This window comes from Cydia pomonella, chromosome 13 (genome assembly GCF_033807575.1).
Source record: "Cydia pomonella isolate Wapato2018A chromosome 13, ilCydPomo1, whole genome shotgun sequence".
Taxonomy (NCBI): domain Eukaryota; kingdom Metazoa; phylum Arthropoda; class Insecta; order Lepidoptera; family Tortricidae; genus Cydia; species Cydia pomonella.
Window position 1 is genome coordinate 2,553,100 of NC_084715.1, and position 17,057 is coordinate 2,570,156.

Here is a 17,057-nt window from a genome sequence, read left to right on the forward strand (position 1 = left end):
GACTCAGTGTTAATTTTGGGCCCCGAGGAAGTTATTGATTAGTATTTAGAGCGTACCGAGTAATTATACCTTTTTTTATACCACGACGGTGGCAAACAAGCATACGGCCCGCCTGATGGTAAGCAGTCACCGTAGCCTATGGACGCCTGCAACACCAGAGGTATTACATGCGCGTTGCCGACCCTTTAAAAATTATAAGTTAGTTAAAACATTACAGAGCTTAAGATTGCAGAGATTAAGAGTGTAAGATTGTTTCCAAATATTTTTTTTAAGCTGGCAGCTGAAGATGAAGACTCCATTTCAAGTCTTCATCTTCAAAACATATTTGGAAACAATCTTACAATCTTAATCTTACCTAGTCCAAAACTTAGGGCTTGTACTATGGGCACTAGGAGCCGATATACATACTTGGATATATTATTATTATTGGGGTGTTGGGCCTTTGAGTGCCACGTCGACCAGGTAGTAATCTATTGTGACAGCCCTTTAAAGTTCATTACTGATGCCCGTTGAATCCAGGAAATTCCAGATTCTTTGGGCCGTAATGTTCTGTACCTCATAGGGTTGCAATACGTGCCGCCCTAAGTGGGTACTTCTTTTTGACATTAGTGGTCCACAGGAACAGAGAATGTGCATTGCAGTCTCCTCTGATTCCTTGCAGAACCTGCATGTCGCGTCTTGTTTCTTCCCAATTTGAAACATGTGTTTGTTCAACTTACAGTGTCCAGTCAATATTCTGGTCACCGCGCAGGTTTTGTGTCTTTTGAGCTCTAAGAGCTCCTTAGCAAATTTGTTGTTGAACCCTTTGATTAGAGCTTGGATATATAGATAACATCCATAACTCAGGGACATAATATATTCGTGACAAACTCACAAATAAATGCCCTTACCGGGGTTCGAACCCGGCACTTCCTGCTTCGTAGACAGGGTCACTACCCACTAGACTAGGTGGCCGTTTTCATAAAATCTATTATCAGTTCTGATACCATTATCTGTTCGGACGTATCACGAAACAGTTTACTTAGGGTAAGTGAGAAAAGATGTTGCTCAATAGGCTCCAGATAACCAAACAGGAATTGTTATTTACACCCGCATTTCCAGCGAGATAACGTAACTAAATATGATCGTGTCAGAGTATAAAGTTCCATTGATACCCAGCCTGGCCACTCTTATTTTAAAGTAGACTTTACACCTATTGAAATAGAGTATCATTTCCCCGATGAATCCCGATCCTAAAGTTAAGAAAACTTGCGTTGGCGTTTTGCTAGCAGGTAACAATAACTTAGCTTAACAATGTCGTATTTAGCTCATTTTCGTAACTGGAATGTCGACCTTGTTTTCAGATACATAAAATTGAATTTCAAGTAACGGGAAAAGAAAGATAAGATGCTGAGGAAGATAGGAGTTATGAACAACAGAAATGCCCGTCACGTGCTGGAAATAAGGCCGTATAAACTCATTGCTTGTCAGAGTACGAGCGAGGTGTGTTCTCGAATGAACCGGTGTAGGATGACATCGAGATTTAAAGTCTCTCACTCTTGGCTTATAGGGCCGGTACAGACGGACTGCAACTCGACTGCAACTTGTATGGGAACTGCACGTCGACGTTGCAGTTGGAGTGCAGTCGGCATGCAGTTCCCATACAAGTAGCAGTCCGTCTGTACCGGCCCATATTGGTACCTCCTGTGTGCCAATACAAACGTAGTCCTAGTTTTCCGCCTCGGATATTGATATTATGGAACATATTTTTACAGTACATATGGTGCTACTTTACCGCATTCGTGCGATGATGCTTACGTATCTATGTCAAAAATTTAAAGGTAAACATTTAAATGTTAAAGAGAGCAAAATGCATTGCGGGTCATTACCCGCACACACACACACACCATATCACATCGACACGATATGTGAAATGTACAAGTGTAAAAATATGGGTGTACACATCTTACTCAAAAATATGTCCCATAGCATCTTATTCCAGTGTAATAAGAGCGTAGGTAGTACCATATTTATGAGACGATTCTTTCGATACATATTTTTGCAGCTGACTGCACCTACATATTTAGAAAATTATTTGACGTCTGTGCTAGGTAAGCGAGTGGAACGTAGCCAAGTTCTGGAGGTAAACATTATTCCAAACTTGCGTCTTCGCAAAAGGTATCACAATTGGAAGTAAACTCAAGGAAGAAAACATGCTGCTAGTTGCCGAGAGGAAAATCCTCCGTAAAATACTGGGCCCCAACGAAGACCGGATGGAAGTTGGACAGTCCTTAAGAACCGTGAGATTGAAGGAAGGGAAGAATGGACGAAGATCGGAACGTAAAAAGAGCGTACCTGGGTCGCCTAGCAGGAGGACGTCCTATCGGACGCCCTAGGTATCGCTGGAGCGACATGGTGGAGGCGGATCTGCGCGAGCTTCGAGTCGACAATTGGCGAGAGGTCGCATAGGACCGAGAAAAGTGGCGCTGTCTTGTGTGGGAGGCCAAGTCTCATTTTGGGTCGCTGAGCCAACGGAGTAAGTAAGTAAGTAGTAATTGGAAGGGAGTTATTTAAGCCCTATTTACACGGCCCGAGAAGTTGCATGCGATATTCGATCGACCAAATTCGATAATGTAATGAAAATCGCATGCAAGTTCTTGAACCGTCTAAATAGGACTTAAGGCGAAAGTGGAAGACCTGCACGAAATCGCCTTTCGATACAAACCTAGTCCTCATTTTCCTCTTTGTATATTAACATTATTGGAAATATTTTGATACAATTTGTTGTATATCCACCACACCTATGCAAGGGTTTGATAATGGTCTGACTCTATTTATCAGTATACGTATGTATATCGTCGTCTAATAGTACCCATAGTACAGTATCAAATAACGCTTCATATTTATTTACCGTTCTGTAACAGATTAGTAAAAAGTCATGTCTTTAATATAGAACAACTGTACCCCTAGTGTAAATTTGATCGACATCATAACGTGACGAACGCGTTTGCGTTAAGTCTCATTTTGTATAGGATTTTGAGTTTCCAAAACGTCCCGCTTGGCGCGCTCTTTCTAAATCCAATACAAAATGAGACTAAACGCAAACGCGTACGTCACGTTTCGAAATCGAATTTATTTACTGGTACAATAAAATATATACTTTTGAAAGCGAATTTTAGAAATTTATCTATTTTTTTAAATGTTATCTGGAATATCAGATACTTTTGGCGCGTTGTTTTATCCGCTACTTTTCATGCTGACTGTACAAGCTTTGCTTAGTTTATAGGGCTAGGTCGATTTATGTAAGATTGTCCCCAAATATTTACTTATTTTTACATAATGTATGGAAATTTGGAATTACTCAGAAAAGAAAACAATCATGTATGGTTGACGAAATATAGTTTGCACCGATATCCCGAATAATTTGTACGAGTATGTCGCATCGATGCAAATTATTGTACGGTTTCAATTGTTGTTACTCTGAGAGTAGAATGATAATGAGAATGAGAAAATATTTATTGCCACAAAAAACCTTATGAACAAAGTACAATAATAAACCTTAAATACTAAATACAAATATTTTTGTTCATAGTTTGTCCGTGTTCAAGAACAAAGTTCGGCAAATTTTGTTTTCTAGAAATTGATCAATTTGGTTCCAGTCATATTTTTCATACTTTTGTATGTTTTCTTAACTTACTTGCATGTAGTACACAACTAAACCGGTAATTGCGTAATTTACATTTCTATGTAATAGTTTTCTTAGTAATGTAGGAAACTTTAGGCCTATTTTTAGTTCATTTACTCTAGACATATTTGTAAAAGGCTGTTTGTTTTCTAAATAAATTAAAAAAAAAAATTAAAAAAAAAATGAATGAGAAAGATAGGTAATTCATTACATTTAATACCTGATGATTGAGCAGTGGGCTCCAATCTCAGCATATGCCAAGCAGAGGGCCTAGTGCTGGTTTTCAGACTGAGTAGAGAGTAGATGTAGATGTAGATGTAGTGTAGGGACGCCCGGCCGGAAGCAGGCGGGCTGTCGATCGCGTGTTGCGTTCATCCAGCCCAATTCCCTGAAGTTGGAGCTGCAGGTTACTGTCCCGGCGGCATTCCCATACCAATCTCCTCAAATCTTCTTGTTTTCCTGCAGAACAGAAGGACATCTTTAAGTTCGACGTCCTTTAGTTCGTTTTCTATTAGTGAGTCTCTACCGAATGTATTATATCGCAGTGCCGCGTACATGATACATTCTGCTAGTAGATGGAAGCTAGTTTCCTCCTTACCACAGTGTGGACAGGAGGAGTCTCTATTTATTTTTATTACCTTGAGATGTCTGTTGAGAGTATTGTGACCAGTAATGATACCTGTCAATATTCTCAGACTGCTCTTACCTAGTTTCAGAAGATACCTGGTTCTTTTGGGATCAATGCCCTTGACCATCATCTTAGACTGTCTGCAGCTAGTCTCTTCTTCCCATTCTCTCGAGTAGAGAGTACGTGTGAACGTCTGTCAAATTAGACCAGTTGCGATTATGCATGCCGAATGCGATTATGTTTCGATTGTTTCGGTATCTACTAATCGATTCCTAGAAGTTCCGAACATCATAAAAATATTTTCATTAACACGTTTGCCCGGTTATCAGTCATACCACAATCACAACCGATAAGGTTAGGGGAATACTTTACTTATCTTTCAACGTAGAAACACTCCTATTCCAATAAATATTTCAGTCGGTATCATCGATAGTGTTGACAAAGTACAAAAGAACGGACTCATTCTTTAGAGAGAAGTACCACTTGATCGTTAATACAAAAAGACAAAACCGTTTTTCCACTTCTAAATATTTTCCATTCTACATGGTTTCTTAGTATGTTATTGACACAATGAAAAGCGAGGTTTAATAGGTTATCCTTTTTTTCAAAATTAGCTAAATATTATTTTTTTTCATACCGCGAAACCTAACCGAAATTGACTCTGGTTCGAAATAGGATAGGCATGTCGACAAGTTGTGCAGCAGAATAGCTAGTGCCTGCTTCGCTCTAAGCCGAGTTGCTAGGACAGTGACTCCAGAGGTCGCCCGTACGTGTTACTTTGCAACCGTACACTCTCTGTTGCAATATGGAGCTGAACTCTGGGGTCGCTGTGCTGAGTGGGAAAGGGTCTTTCGCCTGCAAAAACGTGCCATTAGAATCCTTGCACGAGTACCAATTGATACACCGGCTAAAGACCTTTTTAAAGAGTTAGGCATTCTTACGTTACCTGCTATTGTAATCATGCAGATAGCAGTTTATGTGCGTGAAAATATTCACACCTATAAAACAAATGGCAAGATACATGGGCGCAATACTCGAAATGCACATAAGCTCGTTGCTATCAGCCGCAAGCTTGCCAAGTCCTCGAAACTGACTCATGTGACGGGCCCCACAGTATATAACCGTCTACCAAAAAATATAACTGGGGCCCCAAGCGTAAGCAGCTTTAAACATCGCCTAAGAAGTTGGCTTATTGAGCGCCCGTCCTACAATTATGACGAGTTCATAATGACCAATTAATAATTGTGCTATTTACTTTGATTACTCTCTATTGAAAGTATTGACATCTTTTATTATTATTAGTGACTTGTAAATCAGCTTTACAAATAAATGATTATGATTATTATTATTATGATTAATCTAGAATTAAAATATTATGCTGAAGCGATCGACATCAAAATCAAAGTGATTTGTTAAGATTTACCTAGTTAGTGGAAACCGTTTTCGCCCGAACTGGAATCTCATAGAAATATTACCGTTATTTCGTTAGATTCGAAAAGCTATTCTTCCCTCTTAAGACAATTCAGTTTAACGACTCTCTTTATCTCTCTCTCTCTCTCTTGGCGTTTTCTTGCGGTGGCAGCACGGTTGCATTTTTATCGCTTGTCACTACACCTGCGGTGGGCAGCTTGGTTCCATTTTTATCACTTGTCACTATGCCCGTCACTTTCGCACTTACATACTTGTTAGAACTTGACAGGCATGGTGACAGGTGGTAAAAATGCGACCGTGCTACAGCCATTGGTGGCATCCTGATTTACTAGTTTATACAAAGGCAACTGCCATTCGACCTTCCAACTTCCCACCCAGAGGGGAAACCAGAGGGCCTACCACGAACCACATTCGACATGTAGCCTCTCTGTCGCACTTGTAAATTCGTACGTAAGTGTGACAGGGAGGTAACACGTCGAACGTGGTTCGCGGTAAGCCCTCAGACCTTGTTAAAACCAGCCCCGTTTGCTCGAGTTATTTTCGCTATATAACCTACCAAGTTAAAGACTGACAAAGTTCTATAATTTGGCTCTGAGATTGTGTCGCTACCATTGAAGTATTACAGAACCGGCACAAAGCATGTATTTTGCGCCATGAGCTGTTGTTTTGACAGCAAACCATAGGAGCGTGAATCTCGCGACCTAAACGCGTAAGCGCCATGAATTTTACGGCCTTTACGACGTTTTGGTCGCGCGGTACAGAGCGCACTTATAAATTCGTAAGTAAGTGTGACAGAGAGGCAAGACGTCGAACGTGGTTCGCGGTGGACCCTCAGTTTGCGATTGCGACAATTTCATTGTTTAGTATGGCTTCTCTATAGTAATAATAACTCAATGTTCGCTACAAGTACCTATAGATACCATATGGCAAAAATGTGCGTAATCCATGTATAGTCAAATATAATATCAATAACATAAATAATGTCAGTACAGGCACAAAATAAAAAATAAACAAAAGGTCCGTTCCCGCCGTTCTTGAAAATACTTACCTAAACTTGCCCGACTCACTAGGGTTGCTTCTGTATTAATTTCAAATTTTAAAAAACCGGCCAAGAGCATGTCGGGCCACGCTCAGTGTAGGGTTCCGTAGTTACTCTTCCGTCACAATAAGCTAAACTGGAGCTTAAAGTATAGTAAATTGTTAACCAAGGGATGAAACGGTACCTTTCACCTGAGTTAAACAAATAGGCAAATTTGCATAATCAGTACCTAATTAAAATAAGTCTTTTTACTATGAAGGGAAAACTTTTTGCGATAACTCAAAAACAGCTGAACTGATCATGTCCGCTATAGTTTTCATTTAATGTCTTTCTTAAGCTCTACTTCCGCGATTTTTTTCATATTTTTTGGACCTATGGTTCAAAAGTTAGAGGGGGGGGACACATTTTTTTTTTCTTTCGGAGCGATTATCTCCGAATATATTCACTTTATCAAAAAATGTTTCTTGAAAACCCCTATTAGTTTTGAAAGACCTTTCCAACCATACCCCACACTCTAGGGTTGAAGCGAAAAAAAAAATTCACCCCCACTTTACGTGTAGGGGAGGTACTCTAAAAAAAATTAAATTTTTAGATTTTATTGTACGACTTTCTCGGCTTTATTGATTTATATATCCATGCCAAATTTCAGCTTTCTAGCACTAACGACCACGGAGCAAAGCCTCGGACAGACAGACAGACAGACAGACAGACGGACATGGCGAAACTATAAGGGTTCCGTTTTATGCCATTTGGCTACGGAACCCTAAAAAGGAGTAGGTAATATAAGACATACATAACAATACAATAAATTTACAGGCATACGTACATCGATTCGTTTATACATACATCTTATCATGTTTGCATTCCTTAGAGACTGCATTTTGACGTACATGACAGTAGGTACCTACGTAGCGGCGGGGACGTCAAGTGAGCAACGCGCGCACAGCCCGACTAAGCTCTGCCCCAGAGTGCCCGAGAACGCCTGTAAATGTAACGTCTGTGTGAGTAAATGTCACGTCTGTGTGCGTGCGGCGAAAATGGCACTTTGTACTGAGCGGACTCTGCTCCGGCGCGCGCCGCCGCTATTTACTTTGTGGTACCGGCCATGACAACGATTAATTTCAAAATGCTATGCAATACTGTTAATGTTTTATTGTACCTATTCAAAATATTTTTTCTTGCATTTTTTATTTATTTTTATGGCATTTTATTGATGCTTGGAGAATACAAAATGCGCTTTTTAAGTTTAAATGAACTTTTATTCACTTTTATATTAAAAATTATTACAAAGGTGATCGCGGGACGTGTCGTCGGTTCGGATCGAGAAAGAAGAGAGAGAGTTGCCACATGCAAACTATAGGGCAACTACAAAATATGTTGCTATATAGAAAAATAACTTAAGCTAAGCTTACACGCTATGTGTTTTGTATTAAACAATGCTATTTAACGTCGGTTGTCATGTTGTCAAAGAGGCTCCTTGACAATAAAATAAATTAGTACCACAGAAAATTCGCAACATGGCGAATGCCAAATAAAATGTTGTAAGAGTACTTCACGTAGTTTTATTAGATTCCAGTTGTTAAAACGAAGCTGAAGTTCTTGAAAAGTTAGAATTGACTTGAATTAGTCTCGTGAAGAGACCACTCAGAATTTTAAAAACAATCTTCAAGACGCTCTGTCTTGACACATAATTCCAAGTTTAACTAGAAGCACAAAGTTTTAATAGTTTTAATTTTAGTTTTTTTTGTTAGACTAAATCTTAAGGCCGTGGACTGGACGCAACCGACGGGTGGCGCGGCGAGCGGTAAATCAAGGCCATTCATTTATTTATTGGCGGCCGGTCTTGCCTAGTGACCCTGCCTACGAAGCCGATGGTCCCGGGTTCAAATCCTGGTAAGGGCATTTATTCGTGTGAGGAGCATGGATATTTGTTCCTGAGTCATGGGTGTTTTCTATGTATTTAAGTATTTGTAAGTATTTATATATTACATATATCGTTGTCTAGGTACCTACAACACAAGCCTTATTGAGCTTACTGTGGGACTTAGTCAATTTGTGTAATAGTGTCCTATGATATGTCCTATAATATTAATATCATTCTCGACAAATATGGACGACCTTGATGTGCCGCTCGTCGCGCCGCGCCGCGTGCCTCTGGCGTCGTCCTAATTTACATTATACTACGCGAATATCGCAAGATCGCGCGAATTTTACTCGCGCGAACGCGCGATCAAACAATTGAACTCGAATAGATGTCCTAATTGACAATCGCGCGACCAATTAGGGTACAATACGTTTGATCGCGCCTTCGCGCGAGTAAAATTCGTGTGAACTTGCGATAATCGTGTAGTTGCGTTGTACATATTAGGACGACCCCTCTTGCGTCCAGTTCGCGACCTAAAAGAGTTCTCATTCCTTTGTAGAACTATGGGACTCAAATCCTTTAAAAAAAAAGATTTAGAATCCGTCTAAAAACTAACTGCACCGACTTGGATACAACAATATGAAGGATTGTCATTGTTCACTCACTACACTTCCTACCTTTTGCAATGAACGTAAAACTTCACTTGACAACTTATTACTCATTTATTCCGAAACCTTATCAGGGGCTGTAGAAAAATCTTAAAAGCGTGAAGTAGCCGATAGAACAGCGACATCTACAGACAAATTGGGTAACTATAAAAACTAAACATACTACATTTAAGGGCGGATTCGCACTACGTCCGATCCGAATCCGATCCAAACCCGTGAAAATATGGTCCGTAGTAGCCGTAGAACTATTTATAATATAAATATGCCATATTATGGCAAGTTACGCACTAGATCCGAAAGAAATCGGATGACGGAGATCGGATCTAGTGCGTAACTTACCATAGAAATAGTTCTAAGGCTAGTACGGACCATATTTTCACGGGTTCGGATCGGATTCGGAACCGACGTAGTGCGAATCCGCCCTAACAGTTATTTTAAACGTCATATTTTCATAGAAATTTAACATTTATGATGACCGCACTTTGACAGTGTAAATGTCTTGCAGAGTTAGCTTGGTCAGATTCTAAAAAAACGCAATTCATCGTGGATGCCTCCGGAGTCTCTTAAAAAAAGAGTCTAAATGCTAAAATAAAGACTCAAAAGAATCGAGTCTTTATCAACACTATCTAAATGATTAAATACCTCAGATTTCCAAGATCGGAATCTTTTATCGGAATGGAAGCCGGAAATTTTAGATCCGGTATTCCGGTAAATCACACTTAAATGTCGAGAGGGATTTCCCGTGTCCGGGTGAGTATGACGTAATTCAAGGATACTTGAGTGAATGGTCTGATAAGAATTGTACGCTTTAAAAATATAATAGAGCTAGTATCAGGTGAATTTTTCGACTTAGGCTGTAGAATGGACATTCATCTGACATTTGCTTGATCTGAATAGCTGGAGCAGTAGCCAAAATGACAGTTTATCGACAATAGAAATAGAATATATTATTATAACTGTGTAGGTGGATAATACAGAGTTGACATGATATACTTATGTATCCTTTTACAATGGGCTGTGCACTGAAGAATTGTTTGACATGATGCCCACGGCTTGCCCACGGCTACTATCACCGCACCGCTCGCCGTCAGCAGGGTGACCCTAGAACCTAAACGGGCGCGTACTGTGGGGTTTAAGAGGAATTTCTTCCCACGGACGCTCCGGGTGTAGAGTGTGTCAGTATTTATATGTGGGTAGATTAAGATGTAGGGTAGGTTGCAGCGGCATGCGAGAAAATAATAGATCAGTCTATACTCAGCTATGGTGGTTTCATTATACAATTCATAACACTTAACATGGCGCAGCCGGAAAAAAGACTTATATAATGTAAAATTATAGATAAAGTGTAAAAACTCTGTTCGGTTATAAGTAAACTTGTGTGTCGTTATTAATAAATAAGTATTGTGAAAGTGAGGATCGTTTATCGCCACAATGGAGTCAGTGCTGCATCCGCCATTACCGTTCAAATTTGAGAACAATTTAGTGAACGTTACATCGGGAAATTTATGCAAAGAATGGGATAAATGGAAAAAAGCCTTTTTAATTTATTACGAAGCTTGTGAAATCGGGAAATACCACAAAAGGTTCAAATTAACATTTTACTGCATATAATAGGTGATAAGTGCCGCGAGGTATATGACCAGTTTAGCGAAGAGTCAAAAACTGTAGATGAGTTGTTAAAGAAGTTAGACGAATTTTTTGAACCCAAAAAGAACCTCGCCGTAGAGAGACACAAATTCTTCACACGGAACCAGCAGGAGTTCGAATCTATTGAACAGTATGTCTTTGAATTAAATGTGATGGCGGCAAAGTGTGAGTTTAAAGATCTGTGCAGTGACCTCGTGAGGGATCGGTTAATATGCGGTATTCAGGAGACAAGCTTGCGGGAACGACTTCTACGAGAAAGTGACTTGACGCTGCAAAAAGCTATAGAAATATGTAGGCTAGCCGAAATATCCCGTGCTCAAGCTGGTCACATAAAGCAGGACAATGTGGAACATCATGTGCATGAAATCAAAACTAAGCAAAAAATAGCGATGGAACGTCAAGGTCAACCGAGCTGTTGTTATAGACAAGAACATGAGGATACAGAGGATAAGGCGGTGCATGCGGTCAGCGCGAACAATCGCGGGCGCCGCCGCCGTGGATCGTGGCGCGGAGGGCGCCCCGGACAGGCACACGCAGCTCCCGGGCACGACAACCTGCCAGCGGCGCGCGGCAATTGGCAGCGGTCGTCACAAACCAACAGGACTGGCGGCCATAGCTGTTCGAGATGTGGGTCTACACATAAAAGATTCCAGTGTCCAGCATTTGGTCAGCTGTGTGACAGGTGCCATGGACGAAATCACTACTCGAGAATGTGTCGCGTGTATGAAATAAGAGGGGAATCCACCGATGAGGTAAATAATAAATTTAATAATGATAATGAGTGGTCTGTAACTGTATCCATTAACAATAAGAATATTATGTTTGAACTGGACACGGGAGCTGAGGTAAATGTTTTGCCAGAAAGGTACTTAAAAATATTAGGAATAGATAGGCATTCCCTTAGTACAACCGCGGTAAAAATATATGGTTATTCACAAGACTTGATACCCATTGCGGGTAAATGTAATCTAAAAGTTGTGTATAAAAATAATACTTACATTTTGGAGTTTATTGTAGCTGAGCTCAAGTCAAGTCCAATAATTGGTAGATACTCTTGTAGAGAAATGTGCTTAGTACAAAGAGCCCATGAGCTGTCTATAGGTAGGTCAAATAACGCCACCTCTGTATTGGATGAGTACCCCGACGTTTTTGACGGTATGGGGTGTCTACCAGGAGAATACAAAATACAATTACAAGACCATGCTCAACCGGTTATTCATGCCCCTAGAAAATTGGCAATTGTGCTAGTAGAACAGGTTAAAAATAAATTGAAAGAAATGCAGGATCAAGGCATCATCGCAAAAGTTGAAGGACCCACCGACTGGGTAAATAGCATGACTGTTGTTAAAAAACCGAACGGAGACCTGCGAATATGCCTTGACCCGAAGGATTTAAATAAAGTAATTAAGCGAGAGCATTTTAAATTGCCCACTTTAGATGAAATAACTTCAAGTCTAGCGGGGGCAAAGTACTTTAGCACTCTTGATGCCAAGCAAGGTTTTTGGCAAGTTAAGTTGAGCCAAGCTAGTAGTGACCTTTGCACTTTTAATTCCGCCTTTGGTAGGTACAAATTCCTACGCATGCCGTATGGAATTTCCTCCGCGTCTGAAATCTTCCATAGGAAATTATATGAACATTTTGACGACATAGAAGGAGTAAAATTATTCATAGATGATCTGTTAATTTATGCCGATACTAAAGCATTACATGACATTAGACTAAGGAAAGTGTTACAAAGGTGTAGGGAAATAAATATAAAACTAAACAAAGAAAAGTGCAAAATAGGCTTATCAGAGATAAAATACTTGGGCCATAAGATTACGCAACACGGAGTGAGTCCCGATGACTCACGCACTAGTGCTATAATGAACATGCCTACTCCTGCGAGTGTCAAGGACTTGGAGAGGTTTCTCGGATTAATCACATATGTAGGCAACTTTATACCTAACCTCTCTGAAAAAACTTATGTATTACGCGAGTTATTAAAGAAAGACGTACACTGGCACTGGGAACCAAGGCATGATAATTGTTTTAATGCTTTAAAAAAATGCTTATGTAGTCCTCCAGTTCTGCAATATTATGATGTTAAAAAACCGGTGACGATTTCAGTAGACGCGAGTAAGAACGGACTAGGTGGATGCTTACTTCAAAATGGTTTACCCGTTTGTTATGTATCTAAATCTCTGACAAAAACAGAACAAGCCTACGCACAGATCGAAAAGGAATTATACGCCTGTGTTTTCGCTTGTGAAAAGTTTTATACATACATATATGGAAAAAATGATGTTACAATCGAAACTGATCATAAACCATTAGTAAGCATAATTAAAAAACCGTTAGTTAATACGCCCGCTCGATTACAGAGGATGTTGCTAAGATTACAGCCGTACACTTTTAATTTAATATACAAGCCTGGTAGATACTTATATATAGCCGATGCGTTATCTCGTGCGGTGCAGGCCGGCGCGGGCGGCGATGACAACACACGGGCGAGCGACCTCGACGTGCGCGCGCAGGTGTGCGCCATCTCGGCAAGCAACCCGCTCACTGATACGCACTTCTTACAAATACAAAAATGCACGCAAGATGATGCTGAATTGAAAGAGCTAACTAAAACTATAAAAGAGGATGGCCAGATCACAAAAAAGATGTTAGTGATACATTAAAACCCTATTATGCATATCAAAATGAATTATCAGTTGCTTATGGAATTGTTTGGAGGGGAGATCGTGTTGTCATACCTAAATGCATGCGATCAGAAATTATGAAACGCGCACATAGTAGCCACTTAGGAATAGAAAAATGTAAACTAAGAGCGCGCGATATCATGTTTTGGCCCCATATGAACTCACAGTTGCAAGATTACCTTTCGCATTGTCAAGCTTGTTTGACATTTAGAAAACAAAACGTCAAGCAAACATTAATGCAGCATGAACCTCCAAACAGAGCCTGGTTAAAATTAGGCATAGATATATTTCATTTTAATGGGAAATCTTATCTGATAGTAATTGACTACTATAGCAAATTTGTAGAAGTAGTCAAGGTCAAATCTATTTGTTCTGGTGTTGTCATTAAAAAATTAAAAGAAATATTTAGACGTCAAGGCATACCGGAAGTGATAATTTCGGATAATGGGCCTGAGTTTGCTTCATCTGAATTTAAAACATTTTCTAAAGAGTGGTTTTTCCAACATGTTACCTCCTCCCCCCACTACCACCAGTCAAATGGTCAGGTGGAGCGAGCAGTTCAAATCATCAAAAAAATGTTAAAGAAAACCACATTCAATCAATCTGATTTTAACATAGCTTTGTTAGAATATTTAAATACCCCGCTTGACAATAATTTGCCTTCACCTGCTGAACTATTGAATAACAGGAAACTGCGTAGTTTTTTACCATGTTCTCCAAGATTACTAGCTCCTAAAATCCCGCGAAATGTCGAACAGTACCTAAAACTGCGTCAAAGTAAACAAAAACATTATTACGATAAAGGTGCTAAGCACCTGCGAGAATTCCAAGTAGGTGATAAGGTTAAGGTAAGAATAAACAATGAATGGCAAAACGGAACTGTACATGGTATTGTAGGGCCGCGGTCATATCTTATAAAAATGATGTCTGGTAGAATTCTAAGACGTAATCGTAGACAGCTGATCGCTGACTCACCACAGCGCTCAGATCAACCTGCAATATGTACCTATGACGATATAAATATAACGGTGCCATGTGCGTCGCAGCCTACCATCAGCTCCCGGGGTCTTAGTCCTAACCGCGAGCAAATGAATTCCGCAAATAATACTAATTATTATGTTACTCGCTTTGGCAGGATGGTGAGACCTCCTGATCGGTGGACCTACCCTGTACCTGAACCTCGTCGCAACTAGATTAAGTACCTATTCAGATGGTAAACAATGAAAATTATGTTCGCATGATTAAGATGAAAAGAATAAAGTGTAGTCTTTGTGATTAAATTAGAAAACAGCGTAAATAAAAAAAAAGTTTAAATTAAATGTGATAAAAATAATAAGCACAATTATTCGTATATGATTTTATAAATGTGGAATGAATTTAAATTTAGATAGATACCTACACTTGCATGTGTAAGTTTATTTCTTATCTTGTATAAAAAAAAAAAAAAAAAAACAAAATATATACATATATAAATAAATACATGCATATAATTAATTTAATTAATGTATTATTCAAAGGAAGGAGATGGTATGAATAATGAAAATAATAATAGGAAAATACCTAAGTATATGTAATTTGCATGCTCTATAGTGTGTATATTCACTCTCACTCTTAAGTCTGTGTAATTGTTTTCTTTGTTTTTTCAAAGGGGAGTTGTCAGTATTTATATGTGGGTAGATTAAGATGTAGGGTAGGTTGCAGCGGCATGCGAGAAAATAATAGATCAGTCTATACTCAGCTATGGTGGTTTCATTATACAATTCATAACACTTAACAGAGTGAGCTCACTTCCGAGGTTTTCCCGAGAGTATACATATGAATGTGGTTCTTAAAAAAAAGTGTAACACCTCTGAAGTAGCAGGAGTCCATAGGTTGCGGTGACTGCTTACCATCAGGCGGGCCGTAAGCTTGTTTGCCGACGACGTGATATTAAAAAATCCTTAGGTCCCGGTGCGAGTATACGGGGCATACCTTATTTTCGGGGCCGGATTTCCGCGTCGGCCTATAAGGTCCGGGCCCAGGCAATCTAGCAATAGTTTCGAGATGGAGGGAGCCCAAATACCAAGTACCATGCCAAGACCCTAAGCAGGCCCTGGATCTCTAAATCTGGGCCTGCATATTTTGTATAGAAAAGTACAAAATGTATTGGCATATGCAAACGAAGTCACATAAACATTTCCAAACATTTTTTAAGTTTTGATTGGCATTTTCTATAATCATTCAATTGCCTCTTGTGACCTCTATGGCCCACATATTCACCCCTCAGCGTATGGTGAAACGATAATTTCACCCTATATAGTTAATTTTAATGTAATGTTAATGACTTAACTGTAGAATGAACTGTCGCCTGCGGTATTTCCGGACCGATACGACCTTCAAACCTTCAAGAAAAGAGCGTACTCCCATCTTAAATGCTGGCAACGCACTTACAACCCCTCTGGTGTTGCGGGTGTCCAATGGCGGCGGTAATCGCTTACCATCAGGTGATCCGTCTGCTCGTTTGCCTCCTCTACCATAAAAAAAAAACTATTGAAATGGAATAGTGATTCAGTTTAAATTTAATGTATCAAATTGGTATTATATTGTTTTATTTCTGAATACGTTTCTGGTCTCGCCTGGAAACCCCTCAACCTTTGTTTGAACAAGAATTTTAAGAAATATTCGGCCGGTACAATTTTAACGAAGTATGTTTAGGAGTTTGGTTTGCATAAAGGGTTGTTCTCGTGTTTCGACGGAGATATTTGAGTAAGACGTGGGGTTGTGAAGCAATTAATGACCACTTCTACTGTAGGTACTTCATTTATGTGACATACCTACCTGTATGAAATGAAGTCAGTACCCCTAGTGTAAATTTGATCGACATCATAACGTGACGAACGCGTTTGCGTTAAGTCTCATTTTGTATAGGATTTTGAGTTTCCAAAACGTCCCGCTTGGCGCGCTCTTTCTAAATCCAATACAAAATGTGACTAAACGCAAACGCGTACGTCACGTTTCGAAATCGAATTTATTTACACTAGGGGTACAGTTAAACTAGTGTATAGGTGACAAACCAAATATAACTAACCTTTTCCTCCTGGGTGTCAAAATTTGGTAGTGTAAATTGAACTCTATTCAGCTTACTAAATTCAAAGCCTATTGGGGTACAGATAAATGTAGTATTATTAGTATTTAAGTCAACAATTACGACTCTTAGGGCATTTGTTCACTATCGATTACGGATCGATCGTTTCTGGAAATATTTAATTAGGTAACGAATTGTCTTTGTAATCTTTTAAGGACATTAACATGGGTTAATATTTGCTGCTTTATCTTTATTTAGCGTTGCTTTATCATTCGAACTGAAGGTATGATCCAAGTAGGTAACAGTAGCGGCGTGCCAACAATGTTTTCTAGGTAGGCCGAAGTTTATTTGGCTTCTCATATCTT

The 17,057-nt window shown here is 39.5% G+C and overlaps 2 protein-coding genes across 2 annotated transcripts in view; both read left to right on the forward strand.

Moving 5' to 3' along the window:
- LOC133523983 (G-protein coupled receptor Mth2-like) overlaps positions 1 to 17,057 on the forward strand; it is a 175,626-nt gene that overhangs the window by 125,680 nt on the left and 32,889 nt on the right. The window lies entirely within an intron of this gene.
- On the forward strand, positions 10,474 to 13,607 carry LOC133524531 (uncharacterized). Its single transcript, XM_061860615.1, is given in 3 exon segments — positions 10,474 to 10,873; positions 10,876 to 11,786; positions 13,305 to 13,607. Coding segments are annotated over 3 exon segments (1,362 nt in total). The 5' UTR covers positions 10,474 to 10,725.